General features: G+C 39.3%; 1 protein-coding gene across 1 annotated transcript in view; it reads right to left on the bottom strand.

The window, feature by feature from the left end:
• The window catches only part of PALS1 (protein associated with LIN7 1, MAGUK p55 family member), a 64,953-nt gene that overhangs the window by 34,654 nt on the left and 12,893 nt on the right, over nt 1-17,406 (bottom strand). The window contains exon 2 of the mRNA XM_044436921.1: nt 9,351-9,856. Within this exon, the coding sequence (XP_044292856.1) occupies nt 9,351-9,753 (403 nt within the window). The 5' untranslated portion in view covers nt 9,754-9,856. The remainder of the gene's footprint in view (nt 1-9,350; nt 9,857-17,406) is intronic.

Raw genomic sequence — 17,406 nt, 5'->3', positions numbered from 1 at the left:
TGCAATCAAAAAATCCTTGTGTCCAACAGAAGACTATGCATGTGGAGAGGCTAGGGTGCCTTCCACTCCCTCACCTTTTCACCTCAGTCCTTCCACCTGTCTCTCAGGGGACACTATGGAGATACTGAGGGAAGCAGGGATGATGGCTTCCTTAAAGTGCCAAGCAGAACTTTGGGGAAGCTGTCAGAGCTTCTCCTCTCCACTTTGCCTTGTGGAGACACTTCAGCTGAGCAGTACCTCCACTTGATGGATGAATGGGGGAACCACATACTCTGGTTGCCTTACTCCCTGAGAATAAGTCTAGCAGTGTGAGTCACTTTAGATCACCAATGCAGCAGAAGGACTGTTGCCTCGGCTGTCATTTAAAGAGTCCAGTCTACTTGTCTTGGGAATAAGGCTAAAGACTGGATCCCTTCAGTGTCAATCAAAGGCACAGTACTGACAAGCAGAACTACTCCCACCCCAAGTGAGGAGGAGCCACCCTGTTTGGAGGGAGATAAATTCCAGTGGGCTGAAGATGACTTCGCTTCCCAGCTGGCTTCACTTGACCCCCATCCCTATCCTCATTTGCTTGTGGGCAGCTTATCAAGCAAGGCTAGGTGGGAGAAGATGCTTTCCTCTTGGACTAGACAGTAGTAGGCCATGCAGGGGAAAATGCCCCCTCAACCAACTTTGTCAGCTGTCATCATCTAGAGCTACCTGATCAGAGGTACATCACTTTTCTGCCTTTTCTTGCTACTGGGCTCTGTATAGTTTTGGTGTCACTATAGCTAAATGTGTTGTCTAGGTCTAGATGACATGCTAAGCCATAGGCCACAAAGTTTAATAAACCACGTAACAATCCATGGCTCACCTTCTATGGAAAGCATGCTAGGTTTAGGCAATATGTTAAACCACAGTGACTTATAAGCCAGCATAGTTTAATGTGTCCGCAGAACCCAGTCGATGTATCCAAGAATATAATGATTCACTAACATCAGCAATTATAAATTGCTTCTCCCTAACTAAAAATAAAAATAGTACAGGATGTTTTCCACACCCACATATCTTAACAGAATCTGACAGCTATCCAAACAAGCCAGATATTTTGAACTTCAGCAAAATTGTCAAATCCTGAACTGATGAATGTAGAAAATGGAAAAACAGGGCACGATCACAGAAAAATGAAGTTTTCAGAAAAGACATTACAGTACAGCTCCTAAGTGCTCATTTCCTTCTGCTTATTTTTTATAATTTAAAGATGTGAATATACATGAGCTGAACTAGGATTCCTCAGAAGCACAACTGTTTCTAAGACTAAAAATTTAAATCTAGTTTATATTAATTCACAAATGTGGCACAGAAATATGACAGCTGCCCTTCAGAATTCCTCAGATGTTCAAAACCCATGAACTAGTATTTATCCTTGGTTTAGGTACTTCTACCCTAATGCAAGAACAATGAAGCAATGGTAAAATTTCAGTCTTCTTTACTATAATTCAAACATATATAAAATATTGAAAGGTATCCAGAGTAGAGAAAAGAAAACAATTAATGGTTAGTATTCCATCCCACTTTACACTTGCATCAAATTCCAATGGTCAGGTGCTAACATATGGGAGAAAATATCCCTGACCAAATGGGAAGTAGACTTTTCCAGATTTGAATATGACACATAATACCCAATTCCTATCTTGCTCCTAAAACATTTAGAGGCTCTTCCATGCTCATTCTCAAATACTACCAAATCTGCATTAGCTAAGCCAAATGGATCTAACAATTTCTTAGCTCCACTGTAATGGTAGCTGTTATTGTTATGATTGATAGCTACAATACTATGCACACTTACAAGGGAATTTGCTTCCCAAAACTTATTTCTGAGTAAATATGCATAGGACTAGACTGTAATATAATTTTACCTAAGAGTTGCTAGTGATATCCCAGCTTTTTTGATGGCAATGCTTAATGCCAGAATTGTTACAAAACAAATCACAAAGTGGTGATTTATAAACCTTAAAAACATCTTTATATAAATCATAAAAATTTATAGACCTTATAAACATCTTGTTGTATTAAGGCCAGGCACTCTGCATATTGTCAGTAAAGCCTAATGCAGCAGCGGTCTGTAGAGGTAACTTTTAGACAGTAGTTATGCCAATCTTTGATAAAGGAGTGTGTGTTCTGTTGGTGGGGGTGCTGTTAATTTCATTTCTATCTCACCCAACAGCCAAAACTCCTGGGTGGTTTACAACAGTTGTGTTGGAGGAACTAGGATGCCACTAATATTCAAGAGTATAGTATAGTGTACTGGTGAAAATTGTACAGATGCTGTGGCTGAGTTGTATACAGAAGTGAACAATGAGATCTATAGTTCACACATGCTAACATTTGCATTTTCAAGCAGCTCACAAGTCTTCCTTGTTCCAGAGTTGAAATCAAGACAACTGTCTGCTGTTGCAGGATAAAACTGTGACTTATGCACTGACTTGGAAAAGGCATGCTGTGCTAAACAGGGAAGCAGACAACACTGATTCAGTGGTTAAACTTCTGAAGGCAGAGCGATCTCTATCATGAGGAAGTTTCTTTCTGCTTCACAAAATTGGGGATATTATTATTAATTTGATTTGTATGCTGCCCCACTAGCCATATGGCTCACTGAGAGACTCACAACATCTTAATGCATTTATATTTAGGAAAAAAAGTGGAGAGTGACAGCTGACTGATAACCAGGTCACAGCAGACATAGAAAAGGAATCTAATCCATTCCTCCCCTGCTGAGATTCTAAGAAAAATCCCTTCCCTGAAGGTGATACTTGCATTGGAGGGAAATCCCATGTTGGTACCAAAGTCAAGAGAATTCCAGACCTCTGGGACTGTGTCTCACGTATCTGTCAGGGACCATGTTTAAAACTGTCCTGGCTAGTCTATTCCTGCTCCTTCCAAGCCGATCAGGAAAAGGCTTTCTAACTACAAGTCCTCAATTGGGTTAAAAGTGACCAGCTAGTTAGGCTTTATGATACAAAAGAGGAGAAGTGCAGAAGTCAGTAACTAAAGAAACAAAGTTAGAATACTGCCCCTTACAAAAAGGCAGCTTAATGATACAAGGTTGATTCCAAACTTAATAGCCTCCTCCCTTCCAAACCAAAAAGAGCATCTGTCATTTTTCAGTTGGTCTGCCCTCTCAGCCTGATTGCTTTATGATTAGACTAACGTTGTTGGGGCTGTTCCCTTCCATATCAGCTAGTTCACTGGACTTTCCCATAGAACCTGGAGCTGCCTGGCTCTCAATGACTGCTTGGCTTATTTCTGGGTCCACTGGCTTTAGCAATTCAGCTGTGGATCCCGGCCTCTCTTCCAATTCTGAATCAGAACTCAACAATTGTTGAAGATCAGGAGAACTGGGCCTGATCCCTACAAAAACCACAGAGGGCCAACCTCCAAATGCTCAAAAGCCTGAAGTCAGGTGAAATTGGTTTCAAATTGGGCCATAGGTGAAACCAGAGCATCGGTAGCTTGTAACTCCTTATTGCTGCCTAAACTCTGAATTTAGTCCCAAACATATTTTGAAAACCCAGGAGCAGCAAAGCATAATTTCTTCTTGCCAGTGTAACTATAAAATACCATCTGGCAGAGTATTTGTAGTTAGTGAAAGGGATAAGCATGGACTGTCTTTTCCCAAGATTAAGCCATCCTATACCTGCTGTGATGGCTTTCACATACATTAATCCTCCCAACACAACAAATTTAAATTACATGAACAGAATACTATCACGAGTGAAAACTGTAATGGAGTCAAAGTATACATTCTTTAGTCTTTTCTGTATGAAATTATGAAAAGTGAAGTTTGCCAGAACAGTTTAGACAGAAGATACCTCAGCTACAAAAACAGAACCTATGAGATGGAAATAATTAAAACTTGAATGCGGTGGGCTTACTGGCTTGTAGAAATAAGTCATGACTAAAGCATATTTTGCAAATCACTTTTACCACTTAGCATCACAGCAACACATTAGGATTGCTTAAGTCATATTTATGAGAACAGAATACTACCAGAACCTTTAAAAGGCCGTATATCAACAATGTATATGACTGATGCAGATAATGAACTAAACTGACTGAGACGCTTTTATGTAGCTCACAAATTATATGTGTTGCCAATGAAAGTGAACACGCAATTATCTCCTCTGTTGTAAAGATACTGGATGTTACCATTATGCTTCATATGCTACACTAAACCAAGCTTGAAGAAAGCTTATACTTTTAATGTGATGTTTGCATTGTCCCATGCTTCAGTCACTCCATTCTCTCTCTTTCCAACTCTCACACAATTTTTTAACCTTCTGATCTGTGAGCATTCTGAGCTCACTGAGCATGCTTATCCTCACTGGGCTGCTACTTCTAAAATCTTTCTTCTATAGTCTCAGTATGCCAGCAAACCCAGGCCTGCCGATATCATCCTTTCATGCCTTTTGACTGTACATGAAGCAGTAATCAGAGAATAGAGTTCACTGTTAATATATTGACCTCTAAAATACAATGTTACAAATACAAACCAGGGTTTTAATGAGAGTCACCAAGTCCTTAATTTATACAATTTTTTCAATATGGAAACTACAAAAATATTCTTGATCATCTTTATTCCATGTATGTATGTCCTGACTGCTTTATAATACCTAATTTATCACAAGAATCTCATTAGCTTATGATTATATTCACAAAGAAGACACCCATCCTCTAACGGTTCTAGCTGGGATTGGACTATGTAAGAAGAGAGCCAATCTTTACAGTGCCATAGCGCCATTTTTAATTTGACAAGTGCCCTCCTGGTTCTGTGCCCACCATCCTTTACCAGGATGGACAAGTACGGTTGTCACCTTCTGTACTATGCTTATGACAATGATGTGGGGTATAAAATTTTACAGTGCTTTATTTTTAAACTGAAAAATTCCTGTTTCATGGTTATTCGTAACCATGAAAGGATGTGAACGGCAAACAAAATATTAGGCGAGTTTGGCAATTTCAAACTAGCAAATAACATTTTTCAGGTGATTTTTGCTAGCAAGCATGTGACAGGACACATATATGCCAATGCAGTATAACACATATACAATGTGAGGAATGGAATTAATTAGTAGTGACAGCAAAACTGACAGTACCCCAACAGCTGGAACTACTTAAGTGGTTGTCAGCACATCATGTTAAAATGTATTAATTTATCTACCATCTTCAGTACCTTTGTTTTATAAATGTTGTCAATGTGAAGGAAGTACATGGTTTTGTCCAAGCTTTTTAGACACATATTCCAATTAAAATTCTATATACCATTTTAAAAATCTAAGTATGGTTTAATTTTCCTTCCCAGTTATTTCAGGTGATGCATCTTGTTGTAGAAGTACTGTGCTGGTGGTTCTGTTACTCAATGCTAGGTCAGCACATAACACAATCTCACTGATCTGTGATTTAATTGTGGATGAAGGTGCAACCTGGCCTGCATCATTGAGACCTGGGTGGGAGAGATGGGAGGTTACTCTCTCCCAGATATGCCTTCCTAGGTACTCAGTATAGCACCAGCATCACCTGGAGGGCCGACGGGGAGGTTGCTCTGGTTCATAGGGATTCTATCCCTCTCTCCAGGCTTCCTGTCCAGTCAAGTCCAGGCCTTGAGTGTCTTTACCTGGCATTGGGTGACTGAGACAGATTGGAGATTCTGCTGGTGTACCATCCACCCTGCTACCAGGCAGACTCCCTGCTTGAGCTGACAGAGGTAATCTCTGATCTGGTGTTGAGGACTCCCAGGATGTCAGTCTTGAGTGACCTCAATTTCCATGCTGAGGCTGCCTTATCTGGGATAAGAACTTCATGGCAGCCATGCACTGTGACCCCTCTCTTTCTAGCTGTCCCAGGATTCTAGCTGTCCCAGTCTGCGTGTGAGCCTGAGAAAATGAGCATCCTCAAGTCCCCCTTGTCCCTGATCTATTTGGTTCTCACATTCCATATCAGAAGACTGAGAGATTGTTTTCATGTTTACTCCCAAATTGTCCTGGTCTCATGCCTGTTTCATCTTCTCTCTGCACCTCCTTATCTGATCCATTCTTACTCTCAGCATCTGTGAGAGTGGGGAGTAGAGTTTGTTCTGCTGACACCAGAAATAACTCTTCATCGATGCGCTGGTTCTCATGAGAAGTTTCCTCCTCTTGAGCCAGTGTAAGGGACTCTTCTGAGCACACACACGTGACAGAAACTGAATATCTAGACTCCTTTCAATCAGAGTTTCGACCTGGATTTGGGACAGAGATTGCCTTGGTTGCTCTGTGGGTTGACCTTTGCTGGGAGAGAGACTGGGGAAGTGCAACCCTTTTGATTCTCCTGGATCTCTCAGTAGCTTTCAATACCATTGACCATGGTATCCTTCTGGAACAGCTGGCCAGGTTGGGAGTAGGAGGCACAGCTTTGCGGTAGTTCCACTCCTACTTGGCTGACCGGTTCCAGATGGTGGTGCTGGGGGACTGTTGCTCTGTACCATGGTGACTGCAACATAGATTCTGCAGGGTTCGATTCTGTCCCCCATGCTTTTTAACATCAACATGAAAACGCTGGGTATGGGCTGAGGAGTTGTCAGCACACTGACGATACCCAGCTCTACCTCACTTTCATCCGATCCAGGAGAGGCAATAGCTGTCTCGGACCAGTAATGGGCTAGATGAGGGCCAATAAACTGGAGCGACATCCAGATAAGTTGGAGGTCCTGTTGGTGGGCACTCCCACACCCCAACTAGGAAATTTTCAACCTACCTTCACTGAGGTTGCACTCCATCTAAAGGATAAGGTTCATAGCTTAGGATTGCTCTTGGACCCTGAGCTCTCCTTGATTTCTCAGGTAGACTTGGTGGCCAGGAGTGCCTTCTGTCAGCTTCGGCTGATTTCTCAGCTATGTTCCTACTTGGATGAGTGGAGCCTTGGCACAGTGATCCATGCACTGGTAACCTCTCGCCTGGACTACTGTAATGCGCTCTATATGGGGCTACCTTTGAAAATGATCTGGACATTACAACTAATACAAACCGGACAGCATGGCTGTTTAGAACTGGGTGGTGAGAGCATATTATACCGGTCCTCCACCTGCTGCATTGACTCCCTGTTCCAGCCTGGGCGCAATTCAAAGCGTTGTCTTTGACATATAAAACCCTAAGCAGATTGGGACCAGGGTACCTGAAGGAGTGCCTCTCTCCATATATTCCTACCCATCCACTTAAGATTCTTTTCAGAACTGCTCTGAATACCCTCCCTAGGGAAATCAAAGAGGAATGGTTTAGACGAAGGGCACTCTCAGCAGTAGTGGCTAGACTCTGGAATTTACTCCCAAGGGATATACAGCTGGTGCCAACTCTTCTTCCTTTCAACTGCCAGGTGAAAACTTTTTTTATTTAAGGAAGCTTTTGGTTAATTTAATTTAAATACTTTCATATTTTGTTATGGATTATTTATTTTAATTATTTTTGGTTAATTCATGGGCTGTATTTATTATGTTTCATGTGGCTATATTTTATAATGAGATGCTTATCTATTATTATACTGTTTTATATATTTTATCTGTTTATTGTTTTTATTGTATCTTATGTATTCTATGCTGTTTTAGCATTTGTAAGATGCCCAGAGTACCTTTGGGTTATGGGGCAGAATAGAAATGGAATGAAATAAATAAAAAAAAAAGCAAAAAAAAAAGCTAAATTATATCAATCTAGGGCAGGGTTGCCCAACTTTTCATACTTCAAGGGCCGCATGAGAACTTTGACATGGAACCTGGGGGGTTGCATAATGAATTATATTTCCATATCATATAAAGTGTTTGAAATATATTAATTTAATTTACACAATTAATATATTTAATTAGCCTTTAAATGAGGGAGGATTAATTTTAAGATGATTTTAGAACTAACTGAATGAAAACAAATGCTTTGTGGGCCTCTGATCTCTGCAGATCACAGGCAGTTCCTTCTCTGAGCACAGCCCAAGCACAATGACTGCTCCTCTGGGCTGTCCCATCCCTTCTTCCCTGTTTCTCCTGCCTAGAAACTCTCCCATGTGACCCCCACCCCCGCTCCTCCTTCCTTCTTGGAATTGGCACATTGAGCCTCTTATACTTGAGCCAACGAATTCTCCCCAGCATGCCCCTTTGCTCCTGCTGATAAGAGCAAGGAAATCCTCCATCCCACTCTCTTCCTGAGGTTCTGCAGTAGTATTTGTGTGTGCCTGGCTGCACCCACCCATCCAATACAGCGCCTGATCCAAGGGAAGACTCCCATTCCTGCCCTACCCACAGCATGGAATGAGAACTTTAAAACCTGTTTTCCTTCTTTTTCGTCAATTTAAAACCAAGCCTTAGCAGACAATGTAATTTATTTTATTTACAGTATGTTCAATGCTATCCTCCCTTGAGGCTTATAATATTAAGTGCATTATTACAGAGTAAGCCCTACTGAGACCACCAAGTTCTTCCCCTGAGTAAGACACATAGGACTCAGTGCAAGTGCCTCTCCCAAAAAATCAACAGCTCCATCTATGGCATTGTGTTGTACGTGTGAAGGCAAAGAGTGCTCCTTCAAAGATCTCTCCTCTATCTACCTATCCAGGATAAAAAATATTATGTTGAGTGGGAGACAAATTCAGATAACTGCAGGACTGTTTACTCCCACATCAACCTTCCAGGATGCCACTAAGATCATCTTCAGAAGCCCTCATCCAGATGCCCCAAGCATATGCAATGAGATGGGTGGTGACTACAGTAGAAGAGATGTTCACCCCTATTGGAATGATCATCCTGCGGAGGCCTGTCTGGTTCTACTCTTGTATTTTCAGCACCAAGCAAAAACCTTTAAATAATCTAATGGTAATATCATAATTTTAGTTATTTTTTTCCTGTATCAGCATCTGCTATTTCACACTAGTTGTTTTACATATTCTGATTTTACTGTTTTAGCAGAATTGTAATTGCTAAAATACAATTATTAAAACTGTATTTGTATTTTGTATATTTTACAGAGTGCATATAGTAGTCTCCATATACAACATCAGTAATCACAAGGCAGCAACTGCTACATCAGAGGCAATCATAACAATTTACACCGAGACTGTGATATCCAAGTACCATATTCTTAAGCCTTGCTTAGCACAAATGAGAATCTAGCAGACTTTACTGCAGTAACAATTCAGGTTACTTCAAAGAGGGATAATTCTACTTTCAGATCAACAAGTAAAGTACAGATTCCCCATCTTCTTGAAAGCCAAACAAACAACTCTAACCCTAAAATTTTCAGGAGCCCTAAAATAGGATACTGTGTGAAAGTTTGGTTCCACCTGCACACTATACATACCTAGAATTTTCACAGCACAATGTGGGCTCTCCAGAATAACTCCTTCTCCTGTTTCAAACATAGGGTTGTCTATTCCAGTTTTGGGAGGAATCTGAGCTAACTTTTTCAGACGTATAGAAGAATTAAGATCCAGTTCCTGTTTCTTTCCCTCTTCCTCCCGTCTTCGCCTCAGGTCATCTTGCTGTTGTCGAATTCGTTCAAGCTGAGCACTCCGCCGTAGTGGCATCATCCTGGTGCCCAGATCGCTGGGGCAATCAACAGCCATCTCTCTGTGCTTCTGAGGCTCCTCCAGAGGGGCAAGATCCACATTTTTTGTTTCACTGTCAGAATCTTCCGTTACATGTCCGTTCATATGAGACGTTGTCATTGTTGTTTGTAGTAAGTTATGCCACTTGTCAGACATAAACTTTATAAGATCTATTTTCTTGATGGTACCACTTAAAATCCATTATAGTGTCAAATAATTCTTATGGATACCTGATGAAAAGCCACATCGAGCAGGAAATCTGAGGAAATAATATATACAAATAGTAGGGTTAATCTGGGAAGACATATTCCTATACCTCTTTCCATTGTATTCATTTTCTATCAATACACTTAGTAGGAATGTTCAGGCACACAAAAATTCATATATTCCACCCCGAGGTTAAAAGCTAGTCGCTGTTTAGTAGGGAAAACTAGACTAAAAATTTGGAGCCTTGCTCTATGTGTCCCTATTAGACCTAGGAGAGGAAGAGAACTATCCAGCCCCAAAAGGTATTCATCTATAATCCATGCAGATCTAAAAATGACTAAGGCTGCATATGCACTAGAGTAGAATGCATGCACATACACACAGTTAATAACTAGCTATTAATTCTTTGAGGATTTATTTCACAGGTGAATTGGTCTTTCATTATTACCCAGATAGTTCTATCAGTGAAAATCCTTGCTTCACGAATTCTTGCCATTACCTTGGTTTTTCCCCAAGTTTTCAAGACGTATAAGTAGTCTGAGTTCCAGCCTAACTCTTCCACAATTACAAAATGACATCCCTATAACCCATCTCTGCTATTTTTCAGGACTTTCACTATTTTTCTTTGACCCCAATTGTCATCACCTCTCACAACAACAAGAAAGACTATCAAATTTAAACAATCAAGGTTGTAATCTTGCAATTTATTTATTTATGCAGGTATTTTATAAATGCTAGAAGTTGTGAGATTTTGTTTCTGCCTAAATATCCATAGGATTGCCCTAACATGCCATCTGCCATCTTAATGGCAAACAGCTTTGAAAACCAATACTGCAAACACGGATGATCCTTTTTCCTCTTCATTCTGCATCAGAACTTTGTAGTTTTGAGTATAATGAAAATATCAATGTGTTCTGTACAATAAACATAAATTAGAACATGTTTCATTTTATGGTGCAGGGTGTTTTTGTTTTAAAAGGTATTCATTGCTGAGTAAGCTGGCTTACTCAATCATTTCATTAATACGCAATGGCTGTCAAGGACAGGTTGACCATGACATCACAGTAATGTATCATGCTTAATAAAACAAGTTGCTGTTTATACTTGATACTTCCCTGTACTCCCAGCCTCTTAAACTTAATCAAAGAATCTGAAGGAGTGCTTTGTTTATGAAACCCTATTCTTGGCCTTAATATATTTTCTGGTTACTTATGGGTTTTATTACAAGCTACTCATCTATTTAAAAAAAATCCCTTACTAGATAATGCTAAGTATCTATTTAGTCCAATCTCTCTTTTTAAATATGGATAACCAAATGTCTCCGAGATGTGACAGGTAGGCCATGAAGGAAATGACTCTCACCTTTACTTCACCTCAAATTTGGCACTTAGAGGTATACTGGGGCTAGAAATGGCTATTATACTTTACTATCATGGCTAACAGCCTTTGATAGGCATGCCTTCTATGAACCTTCCTAATTCCTTTTAAAAAGCCATCTAAAACTTGGAGCCATTACTTTATACTGTAAGTTCAATAAAAGCAAGTAAGTTTCTACTCTAGCAAGGAACTTCAAAGCATCCAATAGAGTAACAATCAATATTAGTGTGTAGTAGTATCAGCTGTGAGATATGGGCAGGATTTTATCAAAAAGCTCAACTTTTAACTGTAATCTCTATATACACCATCTCTTAACATTATATCATACAGGGCTAAAAGAAATGTTTGCTATTAAAAGTAAGTCGAATAGCAGGCGACATCCAACATTATGTGAGTGGCCCTTCTTTCCTATTGCCATATGAATAATCATACTGAATTAGATCGAGGACTTATGTACTCCTGCATTTTGTTTATACCAGGTTGGATAAAAATCAATGATTGAATTTTTAAAAATTTAAATCAGATTGTTTATTTAAGTTGGATTTTTAAAAATATAATGCTTTCTGAGGAAAAATCTATCTAAAGATAGTTTTCTATTTAAGCTACATTACAGTCCAAAAGTGAAATAAGCATTAGTTTTTATGTAGCATGAGGCTGTATATTCATGAGTACCATGTACACCAAATTTTTGGTAAATGAATTCCATTAATCTATTCACAATGTCATGCTCTTCCAGAGGTCTCTAAGATTATTGGGAATTTTTTTTCTATCTACAAGGTATTATCACAGATGCTTGGTTTTACAGCTCTCAAAACTGTGAATATGTGCAGAGATCACATCTCTTATGCACAGCAAAAATGTTATAAACATACAGAGTTGAGAAAAAGATCTTAATTCCATTGTTCCTTTGCAAATCTATCTACACAAATTCAACCCCTTACCTCTTAAGTGCCAAGTTCCAAAAATTTCATGAATAAAAGAATGCTGGATGTGGAATAGATCTACACAAGAAGCTAACTGTGGGGGGGGGGGGCAGTAAAAATGAAAGTGAACCCATTTGAGCAGAATATTCCACAAGTCTTTGGATCTTTTTGAGTATAGCCTGAGGTTTATCATATTATTCTTTTGCTGGAAAAACCTATAATAGCAGCAGGCCATAAGAGAGCCAGTTGGGGAATATTTTATAATTATATTTAATAATTCCTCTACCTAGAGGTAAGGCAGGCATGCAGACTAATTATGCAGAAAATCATGACTCAAATCTTGTCTTACTTGATTTAAATTTAAATCAAATCCCTCCTGGTTTACACAGTGGCTAATCAACTGTCCAAGGGAAGCCCAGAAGCAGGACATGAACGTCATGGAATCCTCCTGCTCATGTTACCAGCAACTGACATACAGAGGCACACTGGAGATAATGGACAGCCATAATGACTACCAATCATAGTGATTACCTCAAAATTCTGAAACAGATTTGGGGTGCACAAGGAGCCACAGCAAAAAAGGGAAATGTAATACACTAGCAATGTCCATTATTCTAGCAGAACACCACTGATACAACCCGCCATTGCTTTGCCCATTTTTGGAAAGCAATCTCTGTCCATGTTATTTAAAATTACAACTGTCATTTATGTTACAGCTACTATTTTCAGTGTATCTGGATAGCCTGTATTTTTAAAAAGCATCCAAAACAGTCTCCCCTCCCCCCCACAAAAAAATCTGTTCCTGGTAATAATAATCAGTGTTTCTTCTTACTATTTGTGATAACTGAAAAGTTTAGAAAAAGAAATGTCTGTCAAGAAATGTCTATTTAGGAAAACAAAATGTCCTTGTCAAGACTTTAAGCATTTTGTAAAGCTCTATAAATGAAAACATCAAGATTTCAGAGGCAGAGATAAACTTGCAGCTTGTCGAATGTTGAGCTTAAAAGACCTAAGCCATTACAGCATAATAGCTCATGAGAAAAAGAACTTCATGTTGCTTCCTACAAGTGTTTTAGATATTCTCCCCAAGTATTACACAGGCAAGATAACCTGTACAAACATTATTCAAAAGCCACTGCATACTACCAGAAAGAGGGATATATTTAAACAAGGCATTTACTCAAGGTCTTTGGATTTCAGGTTTTAACGTATCTACTGACCTTCTTAGCACTCAGCTACCTGGTTCAAGGCAATCATCTCTTTCTGCCCTATTGTGAAATGCTTGTTACCAGAAATGTCAGAGTTTGTGCTGCACACAATTACTTTCACTATAGGTTAGTACTGGATCTTAGAAACATAGAAACAGAGCAAGACAGAAGGGACCTCCCGGGCCATCTAGTCTGACCTCTGGCACCAGCCGGCTCTGCTCACGACATGCCCACCATGTGGACGTCCAGCCTATCCTTGAACACTCGCACCGATGGGGCCTCAACGACCTTTAAACATACTTGTTGAGAGGAGGGAACAAGGAATTGTTCCATTAAAATAAAATGTCTCAACATTAAATTTGTATTGTGCATTGCAAGATAAACAAGAGAAATGAGACATTACAAATCTGTCTCTTACACTTACAAAATACCTCATAATATATTGTCCATTAGAAACAAGTATTACAACATAAAGTTCTCAGAAATCACCAAAACATTTAGTCCACATATGGTACCAAGTCATGGTTTGGCACTAAAAAGGCATGTCCTGCACTCAAACATTCCCTCCTCCCCCCACACTTTTCACTTATTTTTTTCCTGTTTTGTACTGAACCATGGTTTGGTGTTTCATATGAACTGAAAAACTATGGTTTCTACTTTCTACCTTTGAGGGTTGGGGGGGGGGGGAGATGGTAAGCATAAACCAAATAGAAACTAACTAAGCAGAGCATACTGCAGAAAGAGTGGAGGGAAAATGTGCTACTACAGAGCCAATTCCTAGGTTAAGGGCTTGGTGAGCAAACCCTTACCTATTCAGGAGCCGTTGCTACGGAGTAGTGGTTATAATATTTCTATAAATCTGTACATACAAGCTTCAATGACAGAACTGTAATGCTTAGCTAGTGCTTTGCAAAAAGAATACACCCTAGGCAATTCTGTAACTTTAAATATTGACCAGTAAAATAAACAGAGTACTCAATAATTTGTCAATGCAACTGTTAAACCATGTTTCTACAGCCTTCACCAACAGGTTCTATAAAGAGATCAACATCAGACTGCCAAATTATAGCATCCAATATTTACATTTTCATGCAGGAATAGACTTTGGATCCTGTTGATTATGTTTTCAGCTTGCACTCAGAAAAGTTTTGCTAATGCCGGAAGAAGGAGCATGACAGAGTAATTTTCAAAAATTCCTCCTTTCTCCAAAGGCCCATGTCCCTCCAAGAGACAGATCAAAACAGCACAGCAGTTGAACTTGACAGCTGAAAGGGGTTGCCAGCAAAAGTCACCTTTAGTGGGAAAGCTCTACAGGACCAGCTCCCTCCACAAATGGAAGGAGTCCTTTGTTGGTAAAGGAGTACATCTGGATCTAACTCATTTTTCTCAAAAACAAAAACCTCCTACATGGATACCATAACACTCTTTTCCTTGACCAGGTTATGTTAGAAAAAGCTTGTGCAGGAAGTTAACTTTCTCAGAGGCAAATGGACAGGAAATATATTGCTTTTAAATAAATCTGGATATCTAGATAGATGTGCATATTGCAAAGTTCCAATGCACATGTATTTTAATAGTTCAACTTCTCACAGGATGTTCAGAAACAAGGTATTACAATTTATTGGGAATACAAAACATTTGGGAATATAAAACATTTTGTAATACACCAACGTGCCATCCAACATGACTTCCTGTAACACTCCAAATTCTGAGAATTACAGGCATCCTACAATGGGCAGAAAGAGTGTGGCACTGCAGACTTCTTCTGCGCTTCTCTTGGCCTGCACAAGACTTAGATGACAGATTTCAGCTGTGCCTCAGCTTGCAAGGAGGACAGATGGAGGCAATACAAGATACATCAATGAACTAGCTTTGATGCTTTTTAATAAAATTGAGTACATAATGGAAAAAGCTAGAGGAGGATGACAAAAGCCTCAAAGATATCTTACTTGTTATCAGTCTCATCAATTTAATCAGGACAACTTAATCAGAGATAGAAGGATGAACTGATCATACCAGCTAGTTCATGTTCATATTCCTATTAGGGATTATGTCACTAGCTATTATCAAGTTTGTGTTCAAGGACACTCCAATTTCTTATGATCCGCTTAAATATGAAGATGAAAAGAAATGACAGTAACAAAGGACTTCAAATGAGCATGCATGTGTATTAGAGAAGCGTTTTCAGCCAGTGCACCATTTTCTACCTATATAAAATATGGTGCCAGCATGAAGCAGATACTGAAATAATGGAATGTGGTTCCATTCTGTTAACTTCCTCTCGTATGCCTCCCCACCTTTGGGCAGCAGCTGAAACTTCTCATTTGTACCAGATTAGCATTCCATTGGCACTCTCCAGAGCTGAATGTTTGTTCCCATAGCAACAGCTTTGCTAGCTAGCATGCAACTCATGAAAAGAAAAAAAGTACATCAAGAAATCACACCCAATCTTTCTTGTATCTTCCCAGAGGTTTCTTCTCTGATTTTAGGTAACAATGATTAGCCTCTTAAGCCTGTTAATCAGAAAATTAGATGATTACTCATATATAAGCTGTACAATATCTTTCTACTTACTAGCTGTGTCAGGTTCAGTTGGCAGATGGCTAAAGCTTCCTAGTAAGTAGTAGTAATGATGCCAAAACCTCTAAAGAACAGCACGTAAACTATCTGCTCCATTTATGTCAGTCATTTGAGACCACTTAAACAGTGAAGGACTTGGGTGAAAATTCACTTCATGTCATGGGCATTAAAACAGATTCCATACAAAATATTAATTATCTGGTTATGTTATAGTAATGCTGTGTACTGCCTAGTAAAGCTCAAAGAGAAGACTGCTTATAAGTTTTGATACTTCTTACTGTCCCTGCACCCTCCATCACCCTCCATCACCAACAGGCATTTCCCAACATTCATTTTGTATAAATCTTATCCAAAAATAGGCAACAAGTTTACTCAGCTACAGAGTAATCCTCTTCTCCACAATCAATCCCATCAACCAAACCTGAAGGACAGCAGATACCAGTTCCTCAGCACAGGCTGAACGATCATTTCAAGGTCAGGTTTTAGAAAATATAAGTGAGCTTTAGCTCACTGCCAAACCTTTTTTTGTTTAGATCCAAACAATTTGTGTCTTCCATAAGCATGCTAGGCTTTCCTTCTTGTCATTCTCCTCATTCCCTTTGAAAAGCAGGTTGAAGGATCACATACAGTGTTGTGCGATACAGTGAGGGAAGCTGAATAGGGGAGAACTGACAACATCCCTCTGTACAGAACTAAAAAGCACTTCAAATTCAAAACATTTCTACCAACACAGTGACCTGGTTTGCACAACGGGACAGCCCTCTGTCTTAATTTACAAAACCACTGTCATATAATGGCACAGTGCCTGGCTTGCTGTAACTTGTCTTGTGCAAACTCAGGCAGTAGGGGTTGTTTGAGGATTACAGAACCCTTGGATAACCCTAAAACAAGCCATGGGTTATCTGAGGGCTGCCTAACCCCAAAACAACCCCTGTTGCCTGGGGCAAGCCAATTGCCATGAACACCATGGGAAATTTATTTATTTATTTACATGTATTTATAGTCTGCCTATAATTGCTGAGACCTTCCTAAGTGGCTTACAATAAGTCCACATGCACATACCACAATGCAACTGTTCCTATGGGTGAATTAAGCCATGGTGTATTGTATGCAAACAGAGATGGCAATTGTATCCAATGCTAGACCTATGCAGAACAGACCCAGTGAAATGAATGAGTTAACTTGACCTGCTTAAGTCACATTCCTGCTTAAGTCACATTCACTTCAATGGACAAAAGCCAGTGGTTAAGGCTCTCAATTCAAATTCAAACTCAATTAGATAAACTGTGCATTTTCTAATTTTCTGTTGGGTTACAACATATAATTATTAATATAATCTAATAATGATTGTCTTAATAATTGTACTTTTAAGCCTTTCTAGTTGCTAGATTTTTCAGAAAAACAAATAGGCAACATCCTCCTAAAAATGTTGAGATACATGCCCAATCTTACAAAGTAGACACAATTAATGCTAAATAAATGGTGGCTTATTATATCCTGAAATTTCTATCAGC

This window comes from Varanus komodoensis, unplaced genomic scaffold (genome assembly GCF_004798865.1).
Source record: "Varanus komodoensis strain SLA01 unplaced genomic scaffold, ASM479886v1 scaffold3, whole genome shotgun sequence".
Taxonomy (NCBI): domain Eukaryota; kingdom Metazoa; phylum Chordata; class Lepidosauria; order Squamata; family Varanidae; genus Varanus; species Varanus komodoensis.
This window is presented reverse-complemented; position numbering and strand designations above follow the sequence as displayed.